This window comes from Dichotomopilus funicola (genome assembly GCF_033296635.1).
Source record: "Dichotomopilus funicola strain CBS 141.50 unplaced genomic scaffold C8A04scaffold_12, whole genome shotgun sequence".
NCBI lineage: Eukaryota > Fungi > Ascomycota > Sordariomycetes > Sordariales > Chaetomiaceae > Dichotomopilus > Dichotomopilus funicola.
The window spans coordinates 421560-444179 of NW_026944033.1; the positions used below are offsets into that span (position 1 = coordinate 421560).

Genomic DNA, 22620 nt, shown 5'->3' on the forward strand with positions numbered 1-22620 from the left:
AAAACTAGATCACACATCCCAAACCACAGCACATTTCCCTTTGTTTTCTCACGCTACAGCCACCTGCTTATTTTGATTCTCATCGTAGCCCCAGCTGTCCCACTCCGATAGCTGTCCACGAGTGCCTATACTATCTCCATCCGGGTATCATTACTCATTATTCACAACTGATCCATCCATTATCCATTGTCCACCACCCTAACCTAATTATTCCCTTCTCCTCGATACGTTTTGTTGCTGGTACCCTCGGCAGGAGAGGGAGTTGCATTAGACTGACTTGTTAAATGTCCGTCTCTGTCAGTGTTGTGTGTCTCCTAGGTTCGTCGTTCGTGCTAGGCAGAGGCACCAGAAGGAGTCATGCCATTCATGCGGCGCTGCCCACGAGTTGATGAGATATTCCCCAGCGGACATACGCCAATTACACGACAGGGGCATCTCCCGCCCCCTTCAACCCGGTTCGGTATCGATATTTCCCGGAACGGTAACTCCGTGCATTTAAACATGCTCTGCCCAAGTGACAACCCGAGGACGAGGTCATTTCTTCACCCCCTCACTCCCACCCCCTTCCTCATCATGCCCACCCGCCACCGTAATCGACACCTGGTGCGGTACCCGCGGACGATTCTCCTCAAACCCGCGGGTCGCCGCCCGCCCCAGGCCACGGAACTCCGTCAGGGCGCGACGCTCGCCCTCTTCGATGGCCGCGTGCATACCCGACTGGGCCGCCTCGCGGGCCGCGTCCCGACCGCGCTCAATATCCTGCACGGTATGGCGCACCGCGTCCTGGCCGTCCAAGGCAGACTTCTCGATGTGCTTGGACATCCGGTCGAGGGAGTCTTCGAGGTTGCGGATCTTGGCGTGGACGTCGTTGGACTTGTTCTCGACACCCGCGGCGGCGGTGTTGGCTTGTCCGGTGAGGCGCTTGATGGTGCCGTCGAGACCGTGGAGTTTGGCGGCGATGGCCTCGGCTTTCTTTTGGTCGACGCCGTCGTAGCGGACGCCCTCCATCCGGCCGTTGCTGCTGGTCTTGGCGTTGAAGGCCTCTGGGTTGTTGACTTCGATGTCGTGTTTGGTGGTTTCGTACATGTGCCGGATCTTTTCGATTTCCTCTTGCACGTCGAGGGTGCAGTGCTCGAGCGAGAAGTCGCGTTCGCGGTGCTCGATGTACTCGCGGACCTTCTTCCACTCGCCGGCCATGTACTTGAAACGGGCCGGGTAGCCGGAGCCCTTGAGGTAGGTTAGGAAGCCGGCGATGACGGTGTTGATGGCGCCAAAGGCAGTGATGGCTTTGTTGTTGGCGTTGGCCGCGCCGAGGGCGGTCAGGGACGCGGCCACGATGATTTGCAGGAAGTAGCAGGCGTTGATGATGATGGAGAACACCTTGTAGCTGTCCTTGGCCGTCTGCTCGCCGCGCACGACGCGGGAGTAGAGCCCGACATTGTCGGCGGAGCGGTGCGCCGAGATGTGGAAGCCGAGGTGCGGCGCCGACGTAATGCCCAGCGTTAGGCGGAAGAGCTGCAGAGAATCGTCGCTGGGCACGCGTTGGGAAGTGCCAGCGGTGGAGAGGGTATGGCTAGCAGGCGGGAGCGTGGAACCGAAGACGGACGACTCGGCTGCTGTCGTCGTGGCCTGCTCCTCATCCGGGCGAGGGGTTTGAGGGGCCCGCGGTTTGATGCCAAGCAGGCCCGCGAGAGACTTGACGAAGGAGGTCATCGTGCGTCGAAGAAGGTACACGTCAACAAGTTGTCTCAGATGAAAGAGCGGCCCGAGCCAAGAAAGCAAGCAACAAGCATCGAAGCTCTTCGCCGAGGCTTCCCCGGCTTTTCAAGTATTTCTCCCTCTCCCGTTCACTGTGCTGCCCTCCACCCCCCCACGTCTGCGGTGTTTCATTCCATTGCCAGACCCAAGCAGGAGAGATCACCAGGCAGGCCAATTGTTCCCAGACCCGAGGTCGGGGAGTATCATGCCGCAATTCGCGAAGTGAGGAAAATCTGTGTGCCAGGGTTCTGGACATGGGGTCAACCGGTCCATTGGACATCAGCCGACTGGCTGGGCCGGTTCCAGCAGGCATGCAGCGGCGATCACCTTCCCGGCACGGAACGCTCAGCTCAATCTGGATCGCCATGTTTGCGGAATTCGGCTAGCGGGAAGGCCATTCCCGCTTTTTTGACCCAGAAGCTCAACTCCATGGGCCTGTCACCACCGGGTTCTAGTGCTACCCTGACCGCGTCTTTGACTCCAAGTGGGAGGATAGACATGCGGGTTGCTGCTGCACCGCACCTTCGCGGGGTTCTTGCGAGAGGAAAACGAGATAACAAGTGGGCGAGGGCCTCAGAGACGGTCTCCTCTTCCTCGGCTGCGTTTGTGCGACGTAACCTTGAAATATTGCTGGTCGCCGAGGGAGATTAGGCATGAGTGCCGGTGCGGGAACTTGATGCCCTGGGGCGTTTCTCGTCGGCGCGTAGCAAGATAACTCTCGACAAGGGCTTGCGATGGGCGAAGACGATGCAACCTTCCAAAGTGCTGCTTCCGAAACCCCGACCTTGGGTTGTCATTTTTCTGCGCGGGTCGGGGCCGGATGAGAGAATGGGTTTCCCCGGGCTCCTGAAGTGTTCACTAATGGGCGAAGCGGTTAGTTAACATTGAGAGGCGTGTTAGCGATTCACGTTAGTTAACTATTTGCCCGTTGAAGACCCTTCATGCAAGACCGTTCTGGTCGCAACATGCAATGTGATGAAAAATATGAGACATGCCGCAGCGTGGATGGCCGTTGACGGGACCGCGACCTTGGGTGATCAAGATACACTAGAAGATAGGCATTCCGAATGAGGAGCGTTTATTTTGAGTACACGAGGACTACAGGCATTCTGAACGAGGGGAGTTTATTTTGAGTAATGATAATTCCCTTCTTATATGTCGCAGCAGCGGGCGCTCATGGTCCAGCGCCGTGGGACGCTGCTTCTGCCAAATTCGCCGGGGATGGGGGGATCCACTGATCTCAGACCCTATGGTCCGTGCTCCCACCAACAGAGAAAACCCCCCCAACCCACTTCGAGAATTACCGAGCGGCCCGACAGCGCGTTCACTCCACGAGCAGCTAGCCCCTGGAATGAAAGCTCCGGCTTGGGCACTGCTCATTCGCGTTCATGTTCCCCGCAGACTCGGCAAAACCATCGACTCCCCCTCTCCCATAAGTCAGAGAAAAGCACCCGCCAAAGGCCAAAAAGTATAGCGAATAACAATTTGCCGACGCCAGGTTCTCCACAATCCCTGAAGCAATTAACTGCCAGTTTCAAAGAGAGAAGAACGGAACGAGCCCTGACACGGAGAGACGAGGACAAGAGGTCTGATCGCACGCCAAAAAGTGACAGTTTCTAGATCTGGAAGAAAAGGCTTCCATCTGGTCGCCGAAAGAACAAGGTAAGGTGATGCAGCTTGGCCTTTCGGGGATCACGGGCTTTAGAACAGGGGCTCTTTTTGGGAGAAGCTGGGAGCACATGCAAGCTCCAGTGTAACCCCCTCTCGTCCCTTGCCCTCCGAGGTGCTGACGCCTGCGACACTTTGTGTTTTGACGTCGTGAGACGCGCAAGAGGGCGATTCACTTGCAGCGCGCGAGAGCAAGACTCGAGAGGTCCAAGATTCTCATCGTCGAGAGGCACCCAAATGATTTTGGTGGAAGTCAAGGCCAACCTCATTAGGACAAGAACGTGTGAAACTGTACCTCCCGGTACAAATTCAACTTCGCCCTGCGTGTGAGCGTGTCAAACAGCGGAGTTCAGTCCGCGCGTTGCCGAGTCCTTCCCGGCCAGCTTCCAGATCGCCCACCGCCATACCCGCCCGGGAATTTGTCATATGCAGTTCCCGAGACCCGACACCCCCCTCGACCCGCGTTACAGCACCCGGCATCGGAGCCCGCCATGCCCACCTATCTCTGCCACGGCTTCCGGTGGCAGCGCCCCAGCATTTGCATTTTTGTGATCCTACAGAACCTAGAGGACGCATCGCCCCATTGGATCATCTCTGCCAAGAGTTCCCAATGCATACTCAATAGCTTCTACGAGAAATTTGACTTTCTCCCCGACTGCAGTCCAACGAGCGGCAGCTCCACTCCCACAAAAGGGGTTGATGTCGATGATGACGATGATACGGTCCGGTCCGGTCCCTTTCTACCCGCCAACGGTCCCAACAACGTGAAGGATCGCAGTCAAAGCCGAGGTCGCGTCCGTGACCGTTCCCGGAGTCAAAGCACACACCAAAGCCGTAGCCATAGCGACGCAACCCAGCGGCGTGTATCATCTCCCGGTACCGCTGGCGATGATGGCTCAGGGATTACCGCGTCGTCTACCGCTGCACGGGACGCTCTCGCCGGGCAGTCATGGTCGGCCGTCAAGCTCCTCGAGGAGTTCGACCCGAACGACCTGACCGCCGTCTCGCAGCCCCATGCTTACGTGGCCGACTATGCTGTGCGCATCGACTTGTCTTGTTCGATTGTCGACGAGATTGCCAAGTATGAGCAGCAGCAAGCTCAAAACACCCGGCCTGCCGTATCCATACCGCAGTCGAAAGACTCGCTCGAGCAGTTGGGCAAGGGGTGGTTTGAGAACCTACGTGACGAGCTGCAGCGGGAGGAGCAGATACGGTGGTATGTGGTTGTGAATGATGATGAAGTGCGGGACTGGGAGGAGAACGACTCGGAGCTAGAGAGTATTGCGGAGCAGGGAGCGGAAGATCTGCGTCAGGAGGATCAGCAGCATCCACCACCACAGAAGCAGCAACAGCAGGTCCAATATCAGCCACAACCTCATCGGCGAACACTGTCACGGAAACAAAACCGGCATCATGAGCAGTACGCCCATCAGCAGCTCATGTTGGAGGACGAGAGTCAAGAGCCACATCAGCCACAACAACAACGGCGACTGACATTCCAAAGGAGTTCCCAAGAAAGGGAACACGACGGAGGAGGGTTAGGATTAGAAACGAAAGGAAAGGGTCAAGTATTCGACGAAGAACAACAAAAACGGCTGCTTCTCCAGGAACGACAGGAACAGCAACGCAGGCGACAGGCGCGGGAGCGGAAGCAACAACAAAAACAGGAACTTCAGAGGTTGGTTCGGAAAGGTCAAGAGTTATTAGACTCACCGGCGCAAGACCGAAGACTAGAGAAGACTCAAAATATTGAAGATCAAGGCCGACTACTAGACACAAGACCACCTATGCCACTAGGAGCACCACCGCCACCACCACCGCCCCAGATCAACCACCTCGAAACGAGTAACGAACCTCCCTCCGTGCCAGAAAAGGACTATCGTTATCCTCGCCCGCCACCCCAGACATCAAACCCACGGTCAACCCCGGTGGCGACCTCGACGACGATGAGATTCCCACTGATGCCCGAGGTTGCGCCACCATTACCACCACCACCCCTACTACCACCGCCACCACCACCACCAGATGAACCACCCCGGCCCAAAGTATCCGTCGATGCGCTCCAGCCAAAAGCCCCAGGCGGTAAACGTGGTCTGCGGAGGCTTTTCTCCCGGTCGAAATTTTCCGCTGAGTGACCAACAGTTATTGCGCGTTACCGCAACTCTGGGGGCCGGGCCGGACCTAACCCGTGCAGGAAAGGAAAGCAAAGCGGTCAGAGTATATTGTCTGTGATGTTGTCTAACTTGTGGAGAAGGATCGTCGGTTCTGAAAAAATGGGAAGATTTTGGAGGGACATGAGTACAAATAGTTACATTACATTACATTACCACATGGTGAAACTTTCTTGGGCATCTTGCGTAGTTCACTTGCTTTTCAGGGGCATTTTTGGGACACAAGTGTCTTGTCATGTCTTCATTTACTGCTAAATTGCTGTGAACAATAGTTAAAAGAAAAGACGATGGATGTCTGTGCCAGACAGAAACCAAACAACCTAACGTGAGGAAGCAGATTCGCCTGCTACACCTGTAACCCCGGCCCAATCATGTCATGCATCGTAATCCATCCACATATCCCTGACCAATAATGGCATGAGAGAGACGACCGGCTCTCTTAGAATGCGTTGCAGAAAAAAACAAACAGGACAGTAAGTCACCTCACCGACACCACACGGTGCCGTCTCGTCGTCAAATGGAGACGATCTAGACTAACAGGTCAGGGAAGGTAAAAGCAAGCAACGCAACAGCAAAAAAAAAGAAAAAAAACAAGAACAAAGACAACAGCACTGTGAATAGATAAAGCAGGAAAAGCAGAAGGAGAACGCCATGCTACCGTCCGTCCGTTTGTCCCATGAAATAAGAGCCTTCCCTTTCCGAGATGCATGCCATAGCCCGTTCCGTTCGTTTCCCAAGCTTCAAAAGCAAATGAAACCAGAATTCTCCCATCCAACCAACCAGTCCAACAAACGCCTTATGTGATGTGATGACCGACCTTGTCCTTCTCGAGTCGGCTGCCCTAGGATATTCCCTCCCCTCACGAACAACACCCCTTCCGTCTCCTCCCCTCCCCATTCCTAGCCCATTCCTCTTCATCCCCACCGCCGGGCCCAGCACCGCTAACATTCGACCCTCCGGCCCCCAGCGCCGGCGAAAACCCCGGCGAAAACAACCAACTCCTCCTATCCCGTCCCACCCGAAAACTCCCCCCCCTCGGATTCACCCCATCAAAATACCCCGTCACATGGTGTTCCGAGCCAGGTATACTAACTCCTGCTCCCCCACCAAGACCACTACTCCCACCAATACCCATACCCATCAACCCCCCACCATCATAATGACCCCCCGCCAACGACGGGCCCGTAGTCCCCGTAGCCGCAGCCAACAGCGCCGCTTGCATCTTCCGGTTCTGCTCGACCAGTTTCCGCGTGACGACGCGAAACACCTCTTCCACGCCCTCGCCGGATTCGGCGGATATCTCGTGGCAGGCGTCCCAGCCTACTTCTTGGCCCCAGAAGCCGGAGGAGCGTTTGCTGCTTGGGCTGCGGGGTTCGATGGTTTGGATGCCTGGGGTTGGGTGGCTGGTGTGGTTATTGATGGGTGTGTTGGAGCCGGTTTGGGAGGAGAGCCAGCCGAGGGATTGGGAGGGGTTGCTGGTGCTTTCGGGGCCGGCCGGAGTCGGGAGGGTGGTGGACATCCCGCTGTTTACGTTCAGACCGCTGCCGCTGCCGCTGAAGTTCATCATGCCGACGAAGCCGGCGCCGGCGGTGGCTGGTGGGGTGCTGCCCATGCCGGGGTTGAGGTTCTCGGCGACGTAGGCGATGCAGCGCTCGAAGGGGACTTCGCGGCGGGAAGGGTCGCGGGCGACGATGTCGGCTTTGGTGCCGACTACGTGGAGGACGATGTCAGGCGGGAGGTTGCGGCGTAGTTCGGTCAGCCAGATGCCCATCTCGGCAAAGGAGGCGGCGTCGGTGATGGAGTAGCACAGGATGCAGGCGTTGGCGCCGCGGTAGTACAGGCGAGAGATGGAGCGGAAGCGTTCTTGGCCGGCTGTTTGATGTCGGGTGAGGGACTTGGTTAGTTGGGGTGGGACAACGGGAGTGGGGAGGAGACGGAGTGAGTGAGTGGGAAATGGCCTATTCGTACCGGTATCCCAGATCTGCAGGCGCACTAGGGTGTCGGTGTCGGTGTCGACGACGCGTTTGGTCAGGAAGCTGGCGCCGACGGTGGAGGTAATCTGCGAGGGTACAAAAGCGCCTTTGCAGTAGCGCATCACCAGCGACGTCTTGCCGACGCCTTGGGAGCCGAGCACGACGATCTTGGCTTCGAGGGACGACGACATATTGGGGTCTAGTCCAAGGGATAAATGAGGTGGTCTCTCAAATGTTTGCTCGGTTGGAGGGGTAGGAGCTACGTTCGTTTCGTGGTCGCTGTTTCGTGAAGTTCTCGTTCTTGTCGTCGTCGCTGCCGTCGTCCACCACGGCTACAGGACTCTCGGTCGTGCGATGTGCGAATGTGCCCTGATCTGCACTCCGCAATGTGCCTGCAATGCGATGCGAGGCGCGCGTGTTGCGAACGAAAATAAATGCATGCGCAGGGATGTTGTTCTGCTCGTCTGCCCTGTGCTTCTTGAGCGAGCCGAGCCGTGTCGACTTCCCTCGTTCTGCTGCCCTGTCTCTGCCTGTCTCTGCCTCTCTCTTCCTATTCGGTCCTCCCCTCTGCCTCTCAAAGATCTACCCAGATTTAGCGGTCACAGTCGCGCATCATCGTCATCGTTGTCATCATCATCATCGAACACGAAAGCAAGAGAGCGAACAAATCAGTCGTCGGGCCGAGTTGAGATGGGGGTGGGCGATTTGCAGCGGAAAGCGTGGCGTTGTGCTGTGGTCGAATTGAAAGCTGCATAGAACAACCTCAAGACGGCGGGGAAACGGGAGAAGAGGGAAATCGATCTCAAATCTCACCTCACAGGCACCCCTGCTAGGGAGGCACGCAGGCACTGCGGGGTGACTGGCATGCAAGAAGATGGGCGCGTGACACTGAAACAGCGGGCTGTGCTGGGCGCTGAACGAATTCATAGGCCTGTATTGACGTCATTCTTAGGGCCGTGGTTTGCGAGGGCTGCTCTGAAACGACCGAGGTCGAGGCTCACCCAACCCTCGGGTTAGGTAAGATGGATGTGCTTGGATGGGAAGTTGATATCATTCTAGGGAGATAGTATCTTAGGCATGTTTACTAAAACTGAAACAACTGATAGGAATCTTAGAAACCGACTCCCTGGCTTACTTCAAAAATCCCTTGTTTCTCCACCCCCCTCCCCTCCTTAAAACCCCCAGCAAACAATCGGTCCTTTGGACTTTAAATCCGAGACTCGGGAAATACCTACTCGGAGTCGGCAAGTGATCGCCAACAAGACAATTAAAGCAAAGGGCAGAATCAGAACACGAGATCTACATGAGTTCCCGCTCATCGGTATGTAGCAACAACGCCTAGCAATATATTCAAGTATGGCGCCCCCGATATATCGAATAAAATATCTAAAAAAACACACACACCTTTTATCATCCTCCCTTACAGCTTCGACTTCTCCGGCTTCTCCCCCGTCACCGCCAACCTCTGCGCCGGGTTCACCAACGGGTCATACACAGCATGTGACAAGCTATCCGACGGCGGCGCGCCGTGACTAAACAGGCTGCGCGCATCCACCATACTCGGGTTCAACTCGGCCACCGACCGCGCGCCAATCAACCGCATGCCCATCTCCATCTCATCTTTGAGCAGCTGCATCGCCCGGTCGACACCGTCCTGTCCGTACGCCGACATGGCATACAAGAACGGACGGCCGATGCCCACCCCCTTGGCGCCGAGACACAACGCCTTGAGGATGTCCGTCGCGCGCCGGATGCCGCCGTCGATGTACACCTCGATCTTGTCGTCGAGCCCTAGTTGGCGGAGCACAGGCATCGTCTCGGCGAGGATCTCGATGCCGGAGCGGGCAAACTCCAGCTGCCGACCGCCGTGGTTGGACAGCACAACACCCTGAACGCCGACCTCAGCGGCCTTGACGACGTCCTCGACGCGCTGCACGCCCTTGAGCACGATGGGCATCTTGGTGATGGAGCGGAACCAGGGGATATCCTCCCAGGACAGCGACGGGTCGATGAAGCTGCTGATGGCCCGCGCGGCGCCCTGCGAGTTGTCCGTGGCTTGGCCGTTCTGTACGTTGCTGCCCTGGTCGGTGAACTTCATGCGCATGTCCTTTTCGCGGCGGCCCAGCTGCGGCGCGTCGACGGTGATGAAGAGGCCCTTACATCCGCGCTTCTCGGCGTGCTCCACGATCCGTTTGGTGATGGCCCGGTCCATGTTGACGTAGAGTTGCAGCCATTGGGTTTGGTCTGGCTGGGCGGCGTCCACGATCTCGTCGAAGGCGCACGAGGCAAGGGTCGGGATCATCTGGATGACTTTGTGTTTGCGTGCTGAGCGGGTGAGGACGACCTCGCCTTCGGCGTGGCCGAGTTTGCCTAGGGCTGTGGCGGTCACGTAGAAGGGGATGGAGCAGGGAGTGCCGAGCATGGTGGTGCCGAAGTCGACTTGTTTGACGTCCACCAGGACGCGCGGGCGGAACCAGATCCGATGGAAGGCCGAGTGGTTTTCGCGCATTGTCTGGGGGTGTTAGTCTTTTTAGTATCTTCACCCCCACAGTCTGCCAAGTCTGGTGAGTTGGACTCACGATCTCGTCATCTGCGGCGCTCGAGTAGTATCCCCACGCCGTCTTCTTCATGACCCTCCGCGCCACGGCCTCAAAGTCGAGCAGGTTGAAGCATTGGTCCAGTGAAGGCATCTCCTGGATCCGCTTCAACCGTTCCTTCTCCTCGGGCGACTCCTGCGTCTTCTCCTTGACGACTGTTGACATGTCCACGGGGCCTAGGTGTTTGTCTTTGGCCAGGTACTTTTCTAGGGTGTCTGGTGGGTGGATTGGATCGAACTCTTCCGTCGCATCTTTGCCCTGTTGAATGGTCAGCGAGGCACGTTGTATTTTACCATGCCTTAGTTTGTCGTGGACTCACCGCATATTTGAGAATGATCTTGGTCCCGCCGGGGTGTTCTACACACGATCAGTCCATGAACCTTAAGTGTGAAGTGAAGGGATTACTAAAGGTAACTAGACCCTCATTACGATGACTTACCTGGTAGAAACTCAGTAACATCGTATGCTTTCCCCTATAATATGTCGTTAGCATGGGTCAATCTAAGAGAACTGTTTGGAAAAGGCGAAACATACGTGAACAATAACCCAACAGTCCTTCGCACTATTGTGCTTTGCGACTTCAGCACCCGAGAGAGAAGCCATTTTGACCGGCGATACAGACACTGTTAAATGAGGCGGCTGTTTGATGAGTCCTGCGCTTACACGATTTCGTGAGCGAAGTCGGTGAGTGTTCGGCTCGGGTTTCCGGTCTTGTCAAAACAAAAGCCACCAAATCAATTGCGCTGATACAAATGGTAATAAACAAAAAATAGTAGCATCCAAAAACGAAATTCGATGCCGGGTATGTAAAGGACGACAATACTGAGAGAAATTCGTTGAGTTGTCGAAACAGACAAGATCAAAAGTCCGGAACGTCTCCGGCTTGTCGGTTTTAGGGGCGTACCTTGCTGGCATGAAAGCTTGAAATTGTGGAGTTGTCTGGGGGCGAGCACTGCGGGGGGTGCGGAGCAGATCCGGCGACTTGACTGTTACCGAGGTCATCCGATCGCCCGAAAGAGCTGTTTATTACGGGGATTTCGTGGTTTATTGGGGAAAGTTTCATGGTATTTCGACTTCTAGCCCCTGTTTCCCTGCCTGTTGACTCCAATTCGAGAGCCTGCGTTTCAACCCTGAACTCCATCTCATCTCGGCATCCATTACACCGACACAAGGGCCAATTACGACTCATGGGATTCAAATCATTAAAGAGCATCCAAGCACCGTATAGGTACCTTTCTAGAAATTAAAGTTCAAAGAGCTCAAAAGTTTGTGAGGCAGTATTATTGGAAAACATTGGACCCGGAGGCTAGTTAGGCGATTCATTCCATCTAATATGCCACGTGCATGCTCACACTCTGGAAAAGCAGTTCCCCTGAGACCCATTATCCTAGCCGTTTTCGTTTCCTGGTACATCAAGAGATGGCGGACAACTCCACGTCCATCCAGAGATCCTCTTTTACCCCAAGTTGACCATTATCTTAAACTCTCCCAAGCACGGCACGCAGGTATCTAATTCCAGGATTCTGCCATCGATAGTGCTACGTCTGCGGTATAAATCACACCAACTGCAAAACCAAGGTGATGCAAGTTGAGAAAAAGCTGCGTGAGGTCTCTGGTCTGCACCAAGCACCTTAAATGGATTGGCAGTTAAATGGGCTGTGGTCAGTACACTACGGGACGTTCCTTGTTGAAGTCTTCCCGGAATGCAAGACAAACAGCCCGCCGGCCGTGGAGTCAGGTATTTTGTTTGGAGATTTGAGATGACGGTTCATCAAAAGGCCGCAAACTGCGGACGGCTTTTTTGTAGCGCAGCCCTGCCATTATACGCACGGGCCATCTACCACGCCAGATCCAGCCCGATCTCAAAGGCACCAATCCAACCCTGCAAGGTGACATGGCTCGATTGATTGTGACGTCGTTTCAGCTGCAAGCTCCCTCTGTTCCTCTTCGCCCAAAACCTCAACCTCAAGATTCCCTTAAGGGTTTTTGATCACACCACCACCTCTTTTTCGCGGCCCATCTTGCGCTCCAGGGCTTCTCGGGGCTGGAGGAGACGCTTCGCGCCGGAAATTCTTTGGTTTATTCAGATTTACCACACAATTTCCGTCTATCTTGGCCAATTACCCCCCTTTGCAGTTATGTCCGTCTCCAAAAGCCCGGGGTGCGGTGGGCGCCAGTCCAACTTTGAGTTCGTGATCCTATTACACCGAAATCTTTTAGTATATTTGCCCGAATTGGCTTACTAAAATGCTCCCTTTCAGCGTGGACTATGTCGTCGCCTACAAGATCCCGTCAAGTGGTTCGAGCCCCTTACCCCTCCCTAGGTACCCTTTCCACCACTGCATGACTCCCAGCTAATTGTCCCCCCCTTCTAGACTCCGCCGAAGCCGAAGCCGCCTTCAGCCAACTAATCACCGCCCTCTCGGCCGTCGGTTTCGCCACCGAGGTCCGCCCCGGCCGTACCCCGGCCTCCCTGCTCGTCTTCGTCAAACTTGCCTCCCCCGCCCTGCTGCAATCCCAAATCTACCGCGCCCGTGTACAGGACTGGCTCTTTGGCGTGCGGCCCTCCGCCCCGGCCCCGTCTAGCAACGGGAACGCCGGCGCCAGCCACACGCAGGCCGACATGGACCGATATTTTGCCGAGGAAGAGCCCGTGACGGAGGCCGAGCGACTGCGGCTGGCGTACGAGTTGATCACACGGCCTAAGAATGAGGGCGGCGCGGGTGTCACGCCGCGTCGGGGCACGTGGAAGTTTGTGGAGAGCGTGTTCCCGCTACATGATCGTGCCTTTAATAGGGACTGGATCAGTGAATGGAGCCGGAAGTACTACTTGGACGAAGGGGATATTAACTTGATCCGTGACCGGTTCGGCGAGCGGGTAGCGTTTTACTTTGCGTTTTTGCAGTCGTATTTCTTGTTTCTTGTCTTTCCGGCCGCGTTTGGGTTTGCCGCGTGGTTGGTGCTGGGCCCATTCTCGTGGGTGTATGCGGTTGTGATCGCGTTGTGGTCGGTGGTGTTTTTTGAGCACTGGAAGATGAAGGAGGTCGATTTGGCGGTGCAGTGGGGGGTGCGTGGCGTTGGGCGGATCCAGCTGCCGCGATCGCAGTTCAAGTTTGAGAGGGAGGGAATTGATCCCGTCACGGGCGAGGTGATCAAGGTGTACTCGCCGTACAAGCGGCTGGCGAGGCAGCTGTTGCAGATCCCGTTTGCCGCGGCGTGTGTGGTGATTCTGGGCAGCTTGATTGGCGGCTGTTTTGCCGTGGAGATCTTCATCAATGAGGTCTACAATGGGCCGTTCAAGCAGTACCTGGTGGGTGCAGATTACACCGCTGGAACGAGAAGGATGTTACTGACTCGGGCTAGGCCTTCCTGCCGACCATTCTGCTCACCATCCTCAACCCCACGCTGACGACCCTTCTCACGAACCTGGCCCAAAAGCTGACTGATATCGAAAACTACCGGACTCATGATTGTAGGTTGCTTTACTCCCACAACCAATTTCTCTCATATTTGACTAACCCCTCGCAGCCCATCAAGCGTCGTTCGTCCAAAAGATCTTCGTCATCAACTTCATCACCTCTTACTTAGGCGTCTTCCTAACAGCTTTCGTCTACGTACCCTTTGGCAAGATCCTGGTGCCGTATCTCGATGTCTTCAAGCTCACCGCGCAGCGCTTCACAGCGGAGGGTCAACCTCTCCCCACTAAGAACTGGCAAATCAACCCCGACCGCCTCACCTCCCAGGTCTTCTACCTCACAGTGACCGCCCAGGTTGTCAATCTCTTGACCGAATTCATCGTACCATACGTCAAGCGCAAGGTCTTCCGCACCGTCGAACGCGTACAGACTGAAATGGCCGAGAAGAACAACGGCGGCTCGGATTCCTCCTCTCCCTCCCGGCTTAAGGACCAACCCGAAGAAGCGGAGTTCCTCGAGCGCGCCCGCGAAGAGGCCGAGCTAGACGAGTACGACGTTACGATCGACTACCGCGAGATGGTCATGCAATTCGGCTACCTCTCCCTCTTCTCCGTCATCTGGCCCCTCACCGCCTGTTCTTTCCTCGTTAACAACTGGGTCGAGGCCCGCTCCGACGCCATGAAGATCGCGACCAACTGCCAGCGGCCCATCCCCTGGCGCGCTGACTCCATCGGGCCCTGGCTCGACTCCCTCGGCTTCCTGGCCTGGATGGGCAGCTTGACCAGCGCCGCGTTGGTGTTCTTGTTTCGGGACGGTCCCACGGCTGCGTTCACCCGCTCGCCGTGGGATATCTCGGGTTGGGCGCTGCTGCTGGCTGTGTTGCTGGCGGAGCATGCGTATTTGCTGGTACAGCTTGTCGTGCGCGGACTGGTCAAGAAGTTGGATAGCCCTGGGTTGCAGAAGGAACGGTCGGAGCGGTATGCCATTCGGAAGAGGCTGCTGGAGAGGATGTTTGAGTGGGAGGGGACTAGCGCGGGGTTGGGTGTTGATGCCGGCGCTAATGTCACTGGGGCTAAGATTGAGAGTAGTGCCGGGGAGAAGATCACGAGGGAAGTTCTTGAAGAGGAAGCTAGGAAGTTGTCGACCGTCGGTGGCGGGGCGCCGGAGCAGCTGTGAGTTTCGAGCCTTTATCCCTTTCTCAGGACGCGCAACGTTGTTAGATCCCTGAGATCCCTGTCTTTGGACACCGTACTGACATGGCTGGTGGTGTGTAGGTTCTGGCAGCGCCAGCGGGGTGCGAGTGACACGATCCAGGTGGGGAGGGCGCTGATTGCTGAGGTGAGTACTCTGAGATAGGCAAGTGAGAGATTCGTCGGGGGACGAATTGCTAACCGGGATGTAGACCGCTGCGAACAAGAAGAGCAAATAAATCAGTTGAGCAAGCCATCCTCTGGGAGCTTTGGACAACGGGAAGATTGAATTGAAGCGGTGACAAGAGAAAGGTAGCGCGGCATGCTAGTCGGCATCTAGGCGTGGGATATGGAATATGGCTGGGGGTCAGAGGGGTGCATCGAGGGTGAGAATGTTTGATGGTAGAAAGCGTGCGTTGGTATGCCTTGGATTCTATACCATGGCACGAGCAAGCGCGTAAAATTCACGCATCTTCAAGAATACTAAAGGAGCAATGCTTATTCAACGGAGGTAGCTCGCTTCAGGAGAATCTTCCCCTCTGCGCGTGGAACATACAAGATAGCGGTCCAAAGGTCCACGTCAAACCACGGTCCGGTATACTTTCTCGCAAGGCTAACACAGCAATCTCGGAGATTCGGCAAACCTGCTGCCGAAGTCATGCCCTTTTATCCCAACTCGAGAAATATTTTAGGTAACTTTCCTCGATTCAGACGAACCAAATACATTCAGGGTTAGGGTTTGAAAGAGCGGTTCGAGCCCCTTAGTCAGCCCCACAACCACCGGCCCGATGGCACCCCCTTTTTGAGAACCCACAACGCAGTTTCAAGAACCAGCCGGAGTTTTTCCTGTGTCTAGTTGTCTGCAACAGGGCGTGGGTTCGGCTAGCTCGGCTTCTGCGGGTGAATTTATACCTACATAGTAGATCCCACCCCGCATTCTCTGAGAGAAGGACTTTCTGTTGCTGGGCATTGTTTGACTCGCATTGTTTACTGTTACCGAAACGGACATCGACGTAGCAACCAAAGATGGACTCGAAAGAATTCCGGGAGGCGGCCAACGCCACGATTGATGATAGTGAGTACAGAAAATATATAAAAATAAATATTCACCCGGGAAACAGGCACAATTTATCGCTTATTTTTTGTCCACTCACTAACAATGCTTTCAGTCATCACCTACTTCGAAAACCTCGGCGACCGCAATGTGGTCTCAACAGTCGAGCCCGGCTACCTGCGCAAGCTACTGCCCAGCGAGGCGCCGCAAACGGGCGAGACATGGGCCACTATTCACCGGGATATGGAAGGCCAGATCATGCCGGGTATCACCCACTGGTAATTTTCCCCCTCGGTACCCCCATCCCACCCACAACATCATCTAACATACCCCTCCAGGAACCACCCCGGCTTCCACGCCTTCTTCCCCTGCGCCACCTCCTACCCCTCCCTCCTGGGCGAACTCTACTCCGCGGCACTCTCCGGCGCCTACTTCAACTGGATCTGTTCCCCCGCCGTAACCGAGCTGGAAACTATCGTCCTTGACTGGCTCGCCCGCGCCCTCGGTCTCCCCCAATGCTTCCTCGCCACCGGCCCGACCCGCGGCGGCGGCGTCATCCAGGGGTCTGCGAGCGAAGCTATTTTGACGGCTATGGTCGCGGCGCGGGATAAGTACCTCCGGGAAACGCTTGCGGTGGAAGCAGTGGCAGGGGAAGCGGAGGAGGTGAAAGAGGAGAGGGAGATGAGGAAGAGGTCGAAGATGGTGGCGTTGGCGACGACGTTGACGCATTCGAGCGCGAAGAAGGCGGCGTTGATTTTGGGATGTCGGTTTCGGGCGATTCCGGTACGCGCGGAGGATGGGTATGCGTTGACAAGGGAGGGGTTGGTGGACGCGTTGGCGAAGTGTAAGGCGGATGGGCTGGAACCGTTCTTTTTGGCTGCTACGTTGGGGACGACGGATGTTTGCTCGGTGGATGACTTTGCGGGGATTAGTGCTGCGTTGGAGGAGGATGGGGATAAGAATGGTGGGATCCCGCGGCCGGGAGAGCCGGGGGAGGTGTGGGTGCATGTGGACGCGGCGTATGCGGGAGCGGCGTTGGTGTGTGAGGAGGTGCAGCGGGCGACGAGGATTGAGCTGGTGGAGCGGTTTCACAGTTTTGATATGAACATGCACAAGTGGCTGCTGGTTAATTTCGATGCCAGCTGCTTCTTTGTGCGGGACCGGAGTTGGTTGGTGCAGGCGCTGAGCGTTAACCAGGCGGTGTATGGCAACACGGCGTCAGATGGCGGGTTGGTGACGGATTACCGCGAGTGGCAGATCCCGCTGGGCCGGCGGTTCAGGAGTCTCAAGATCTGGTTTGTGATGCGGTCGTACGGGATTCAGGGGCTGCAGGCGTACATCCGGCGGACGATCGCGCTGGGCGAGGACTTTGCTACGGCGCTAGCGAAACGGTCGGATCTGTTTGAGATTGTGGCAGGGCCGAAGTTTGCGCTGACCGTTTTCCGCTTGGCGGACCCGAAGGGAGAGACGTCGCTGGAGGAGAGGAATGCTCTGACGCGGGCGCTGTACGACCGGGCCAACGCGACGGGCAAGATCTGGCTGACCAGCACGCAGTTGGACGGGCGGTTTGCCATCCGGCTGATGACGGCGGTGCGGACGACCGAGAAGGAGCACATTGAAGCGGCTGTCCAGACCTTGACCGAGGTGGCTGAGGGGGTGCTCAAGGAAGCTCGGAACTGATAATTACCGGTATGTATTCCATAACGTCGGTATTGTATGTTTCCCACCTTATATAGACGTTGTTGGTAAGAATTGCGTGTACTATACCATGGTAATTACAGCAGTTCATAGACCTCTACAAACAACTCAACTCCCAACACCACAAATGCTATGCTCCCCTAACTCCAATGCTAACTCTGTACCTAAATACTCGCCCTTCTGGGCGCCATCGTCCTCCTCAGCGCCTTCTTCCCCGCCATCTCCTCCCCCACAGGCAACACCCCCCTCTCCCTCAACTGCGCCAAAAACTCCTGCCCATACTTATACCCCACCCCGTAAATCTCCATAAACTTCCCAAAGTCCAACGTCCCATACTCATCAATCGGCGGACGCATATACACACACCCCGGCATACTCTTGGCGCGTTCCAGCGCATCCACGCTGCTGACATACGCCAACCTGGCTTGGATCTCCGCCAGCGTGGGCGGGTTGGGGACCGAGGAGAAAGGGTTCCACCGGTTGAAAAAAGCCCACATGCCGGAGAGGGAATCGCCAAAAGATTGCGGGGTGTTGTCGTCGAGCGCGCCGACGTCGATGGCGAAGATGAGGTCGGAGCCGAGGGATTTCATGTGGGAGACTGTGAGGTTGTCGACGTAGCCGCCGTCAAGGAGCATGCTGCCTTCGTCGCAGAGTGGGGGGAGTAAGCCGGCCAGGGACATGGAGGCGCGTACGTATCGCCAGGCGTAGCCGCTGGTGTGGAACTCGGCCCGGGATTGTGAGATGTTGGTCGTGTTGCAGTAGTATTCGAGCCAGAAGTCTTCGATTTGGGTGTTGCCGAAGGCTTTGAAGATGCCGCGGTTGAATTCGTGGCCTGTTGTGTAGGAGGCCGAGGGGTAGGTTAGGTCGAGGGCGAAGCGCCACATGCTAGCCATGCGGCCGGAGAATTTCTTGGCGGAGTTGACGATGGGGACAAAGTCGGCGTGGCGGGCGTAGAGCGCGCCGACGAAGGCACCGATAGAGGTGCCGCCGACGATGTCGATCGGGATCCCGGCCTCCTGCATTGCTCTAATAATACCAATCTGCGCAAGACCCCGCGCGCCGCCACCACCAAGCACCAACCCGACAGACTTGCCGCAGAGACGCCGAGCTAGGCGGTGGAAGTCGCCCTTGAAAGGTGCGTCGGGGGAGTAGAACGGGCTGTTGTGGCGGACTTTTCGGGAAGTGTACTTTTGGATCTCGGCCTGCAGGATCTGCACACGCTCGCGTAGCGTTGGTCCGCCTGGTTTGGCTGGGCGGTGGATGGGCACGGCGTTGGGGCTGTAAGTCATCTGCACGTGGAAGTGTCCGCCGTTGATCCAAACGCGGTTCTTGAGCCACTTGCGCGTGAGGCCGGGAGCCGAGTATCGCTCTTGATGCACCATGACGAGGATCTTGCGCGCCGTCGACTTGGTGCCCAGCATGAAGCGCTCGTACTCGCCCATCTCAGGGGATCCGTCTGCTAGACCGACTAGTAGCACGCAGTCCGCCTGCGCGATGCAGGTCTGCGTCCACGGTGCGTTGACGTTGGTGTCTGTAACTCAATGTTAGTCTGGGCTGCTCGGTATCTCGGTATCCCAGCTCCGTTGAGCAAGTAGGGACACATCACTGAGTAAACAAACAAGAGAGTAAAAGAAACTCACCCGCAACGTAAATCACCAACCCATACTTCTCCTCCAGATCCGCCAAATACTGCGACAGCTTAAGCTTGCCCATGCGGCTGAACGCGTGCCGGCCGAGGTGATTCAACACAGCCGAGCTATTAAGCGACGTCGCCCCGTTGGGCGCACCCACTTCCGTCAACGCGTTCAGCAACCGATTCCCAAACTCAACCACCGGCACGCCCGCCGACACAGGCAACACCGCTACCGTGCGCAGGTTGAGTGTGGTTGCGCTCTTGTTGATCGAGCTCCGCCCCGTGCCCGAGGTTGCGCTTAAGCTGGAGCCCGAGCCTAGGTTTGAACCCAAGTTGGAGAATGAACTTGTACCCCCGTCCTTGCTCAAACCGCCGAGCACCGCCGACGGGTCATCGATTAGCGCCCGCATGCGCGACGCAATGATCTTGGAGATCTTGATTGTGATATTCGGGTGCTCTTGGGCCAGGCTGTTGAACAGCGTGCGTGGAAACTTGACGAGTTCCGTCTCGCGAATCGCGTGCAACGTGCCCGACCGCGATGTCTCCGTGAGCACTTCTAACTCGCCAATGCTCTCGCCCTGGCCAAACTCAGCCTTCACGTTCATCCCCCCGCCGTCCTTACGGTCTTCTACCAGCCGCAGTCGGCCGTTGAGAACGATGTAGATGGCTTCGCTTTCGTCCCCTTCGTGGAAGATCACTTGGCCTGCGTTGACCTGCAGCCACTCGAGCGCGAAGTCGATGTGTAAGATCAGCCTCGGGAGCAGGTTGGTCAGTCGCTTGGCCATGGTTAGGAGTACAATCGGGTACCGGTCCACGATGCGTTCGATCGACGACAGTGGCAGAAACCCAACGTACACATCCGTCTTGGCCACGACCTCGATGAATGAGCGATACGACGAGATAGTCCCGACATAACCAGCCAACCCGCCCGGTTTGATGAGCGCCACGCTCCGCCGTCGATTCGCCTTGGATGTCTTGTCGTCTTTAGAAGTAGCAGCAGGGCCGTCGTTACTCCCCTTGGCTGACCGAAACGGCGAACACAGCGACTCCGCATTGTCCATAGCATGCAACGACGTCCTCCCGCTGCCCGTGGCCCGCACCATGTTATCCGACGATGCCTCTTCTTGCGTGCAAATGTCCAAGAACCCATCAATGACATAATACAGCCCTGGGTTCCGCTCGCCTTGCTCAACCAGGACAGATCCCTTGGGGAAAAACACTATTTCCATGTCGTCCCGCATGTCCTGCGCCAGCAGATGCGGGTTCGGCGACGGCGGTACCGATAACCCCGCAGACGTGAGCGACTCGGTGTCGCCATCTGCCGATCCGTCCAGCGCATCCATGAATCCAAAGGCGTGGGTGGGGATATTGTGGCCGGTGGTATACAGCGCTTTCTGCCGTCGCTGTTCGAGCGAGATAAGCCGCGGCGACGCCTGGTTGGAGTCGGAATCCCGATTCGAGCCGCCAATTCCGTTACTCGTCAGTCCCACGGCCCGGAACATGCACGCCAATATCGACTCCCGGAACAGGTTGTCCTCGTCCAGCGTGTCCCGCTTGTCCAGAGCGATATGCGCGTTCATCGGCGTCGCGAAGGGGTTGAACGAGCGCTGCGCTAGCGGGGAGCTGGCATCCTGCTGCACGTCAAGGTGGGGCGACGGCCCGTCTGTGAATGCTACCGTCTGCGCCCGGTTGTTGCTGGGGATGCTGCTACCCCCGTTGCCGGTGCCACCGGGCCCTCTGGATTGTTGTAGATGTGTTACTAGGTCCCCAGCGCTAGGGACGCCTAGGGATGGGCTGGTCATGGACAGATGGCGCTGCTTGGAAATGGACTGCAGTGCAGCCTCCTTCCGGAGCGTCGCGGTAGACCGTCGTCGTCGTCCGGCGTGCGCATTGTGCAACGCGATCCCCTTGCTGACGTCCTCCTCCCCGATCCTCTCCCTCTCCCGCTTAAACTTCTCCTTGAGTCTGTCGAGCGCGTCTCCCCGGAGGTGGTTGGGGAGCTGTTGCGTCGTGTACTTGAGCATCTGTCGTTCGATGTGCAGTACTTCGCCCGTGAGGCCGAGGTAGCTGTATGCTGTGGCGAGCGTGACCCGCTGGAATCGGGACAGAATAACGTGAACAATATGTGCCGTGGCCTTGGGGTAGACCTTGATCAGCCGTCGGAATGCACTAGCCGGGATGATGGCGATCGTCGTGTCCACCGTGGCTCTGGCGATGATATCTGGATGGGCGGACGTCGTGCTGCTTCGTTTGGGTGCAGGCCGTTGAGGCTTCGAATAATCGTGCCCATCAAGAGAAATAGGAGGAACACGGGGCAGATCCCGGCCAAGCTGGTCCGACAGGTTCTCCGCAGACGTTCTGGCTGACCCGCCCGGCTGGGGTGTGTTTGGGGTCGAGTTCAGCCGGACGTGGGACTTGCGAAAGTCGGCACTCGCCGGATAATGGGGGAACATGCCCGGATCAACAACCGTGCCCGGCTCGGAGCTGTCTTCCTCTGCATGGCGCAGCGGAACGTCTTCCGTGAAGAGCGACATGATGGAAAACAACGACGACATGGGCGCGCCGTTCCGGACTTCGGTTAACAGCTGGTACCGTTGCTGGCCAGGGGTGGGGTGTTCATCATCGCTCGACAGGGTTTCACTGGTCGGGTCGGCATAAGGGCTGTGCGTGTGAGCGTAGCGGCGGTTGTAGTTGGACGATTTGACAAAGATCTCCACTAGCCCATCAACAACAAGACAGAACCCCTTCTCCTCCTCCAGGTTGAACGTCTCGCCGGCGATCAGCTTCCTTGTCTGCATGCTGCGGGTCAGTTCGTGGAAGACTGGCCGTTCCAGATAACCAAAAATCTTGATGGCGCTGAGAAACTCGTCAAAGTAGTTGGACAACCCGGACTTGATGCCTTCATCGTGCGTATCCGGGAAGAGATCGACGTCCGGCTCCTTGCGTTGAGGCTCAGGCGGCAGCCGCGAGTACATGTTGAGATAGCGGTATCTCACCACCCAACTGATCACCCCAATCATGGCGGCCACAATGAGCATCCTAGTGTGGTGTTAGTCTCGTAACTTAATCCAACACATAGGCGCTGGTATTCTAGTGCCAGGGCCAACCTACAAAGTAGTAGCATTCATCGTCACCGTCAAGCTGGTCGAGAAAAGCGTGTACAACAAGGTCGGCACCGAGATGGTGGCCAGCTTGATAGAATAGTACAGAACCATCGAGACGAACTGCAGAATCCACAGCACCAGCCTGGCAAACATCCCGAGCCACGACGACGAGCTATGGGCATTAGCAACATCGCTCGCTACTGCAACGGCTGATGAGAGCGGGTTGGGATGTCTATCGCCGGCCCCAACGGCCGTTGTCACCGCCGTCGCAGCCGCGGACGCGGCCGCAAGGGCGGTGGAGTTTACCACATCCATCACCACGGAGTCTCTGTTTCGGCGGCCTTGATCAATCCCATCG

At 56.7% G+C, this 22620-nt stretch overlaps 7 protein-coding genes across 7 annotated transcripts; 3 read left to right on the forward strand and 4 right to left on the reverse strand.

The window, feature by feature from the left end:
- Window positions 1–534: 534 nt before the first annotated feature.
- C8A04DRAFT_10227 (uncharacterized protein) lies at window positions 535–1713 on the reverse strand (the record flags this gene model as incomplete). Its single annotated transcript, XM_062776509.1, has 2 exons — window positions 535–726; window positions 778–1713. 2 exons carry the CDS (start codon window positions 1711–1713, stop codon window positions 535–537), a joined length of 1128 nt encoding a protein of 375 aa, XP_062639279.1.
- Window positions 1714–3917: 2204 nt separating this feature from the next.
- C8A04DRAFT_35473 (uncharacterized protein) lies at window positions 3918–5561 on the forward strand (the record flags this gene model as incomplete). Its single annotated transcript, XM_062783183.1, has 8 exons — window positions 3918–4463; window positions 4500–4544; window positions 4581–4667; window positions 4698–4932; window positions 4969–4994; window positions 5034–5118; window positions 5149–5288; window positions 5331–5561. The coding sequence occupies 8 exons, from the start codon at window positions 3918–3920 to the stop codon at window positions 5559–5561; spliced, it is 1395 nt and encodes a 464-aa protein (XP_062639280.1).
- An 895-nt stretch (window positions 5562–6456) lies between these two features.
- C8A04DRAFT_10256 (putative ras-like gtp-binding protein) lies at window positions 6457–7761 on the reverse strand (the record flags this gene model as incomplete). Its single annotated transcript, XM_062776515.1, has 3 exons — window positions 6457–6695; window positions 6762–6986; window positions 7137–7761. The coding sequence occupies 3 exons, from the start codon at window positions 7759–7761 to the stop codon at window positions 6457–6459; spliced, it is 1089 nt and encodes a 362-aa protein (XP_062639281.1).
- A 1229-nt stretch (window positions 7762–8990) lies between these two features.
- C8A04DRAFT_26396 (FMN-dependent dehydrogenase-domain-containing protein) lies at window positions 8991–10770 on the reverse strand (the record flags this gene model as incomplete). The annotated part of the gene is made up of 5 exons (XM_062779915.1): window positions 8991–10082; window positions 10150–10425; window positions 10487–10524; window positions 10607–10640; window positions 10702–10770. The coding sequence occupies 5 exons, from the start codon at window positions 10768–10770 to the stop codon at window positions 8991–8993; spliced, it is 1509 nt and encodes a 502-aa protein (XP_062639282.1).
- Window positions 10771–12414: 1644 nt separating this feature from the next.
- On the forward strand, window positions 12415–14759 carry C8A04DRAFT_35476 (calcium-activated chloride channel-domain-containing protein; the record flags this gene model as incomplete). Its single annotated transcript, XM_062783184.1, has 5 exons — window positions 12415–12466; window positions 12543–13477; window positions 13531–13639; window positions 13696–14627; window positions 14667–14759. 5 exons carry the CDS (start codon window positions 12415–12417, stop codon window positions 14757–14759), a joined length of 2121 nt encoding a protein of 706 aa, XP_062639283.1.
- A 1040-nt stretch (window positions 14760–15799) lies between these two features.
- C8A04DRAFT_35477 (pyridoxal phosphate-dependent transferase) lies at window positions 15800–17507 on the forward strand (the record flags this gene model as incomplete). Its single annotated transcript, XM_062783185.1, has 3 exons — window positions 15800–15848; window positions 15943–16105; window positions 16166–17507. 3 exons carry the CDS (start codon window positions 15800–15802, stop codon window positions 17505–17507), a joined length of 1554 nt encoding a protein of 517 aa, XP_062639284.1.
- A 182-nt stretch (window positions 17508–17689) lies between these two features.
- C8A04DRAFT_10330 (lysophospholipase NTE1) lies at window positions 17690–22577 on the reverse strand (the record flags this gene model as incomplete). The annotated part of the gene is made up of 4 exons (XM_062776540.1): window positions 17690–19062; window positions 19166–19474; window positions 19529–22197; window positions 22270–22577. The coding sequence occupies 4 exons, from the start codon at window positions 22575–22577 to the stop codon at window positions 17690–17692; spliced, it is 4659 nt and encodes a 1552-aa protein (XP_062639285.1).
- Between the last annotated feature and the right edge of the window lie 43 nt (window positions 22578–22620).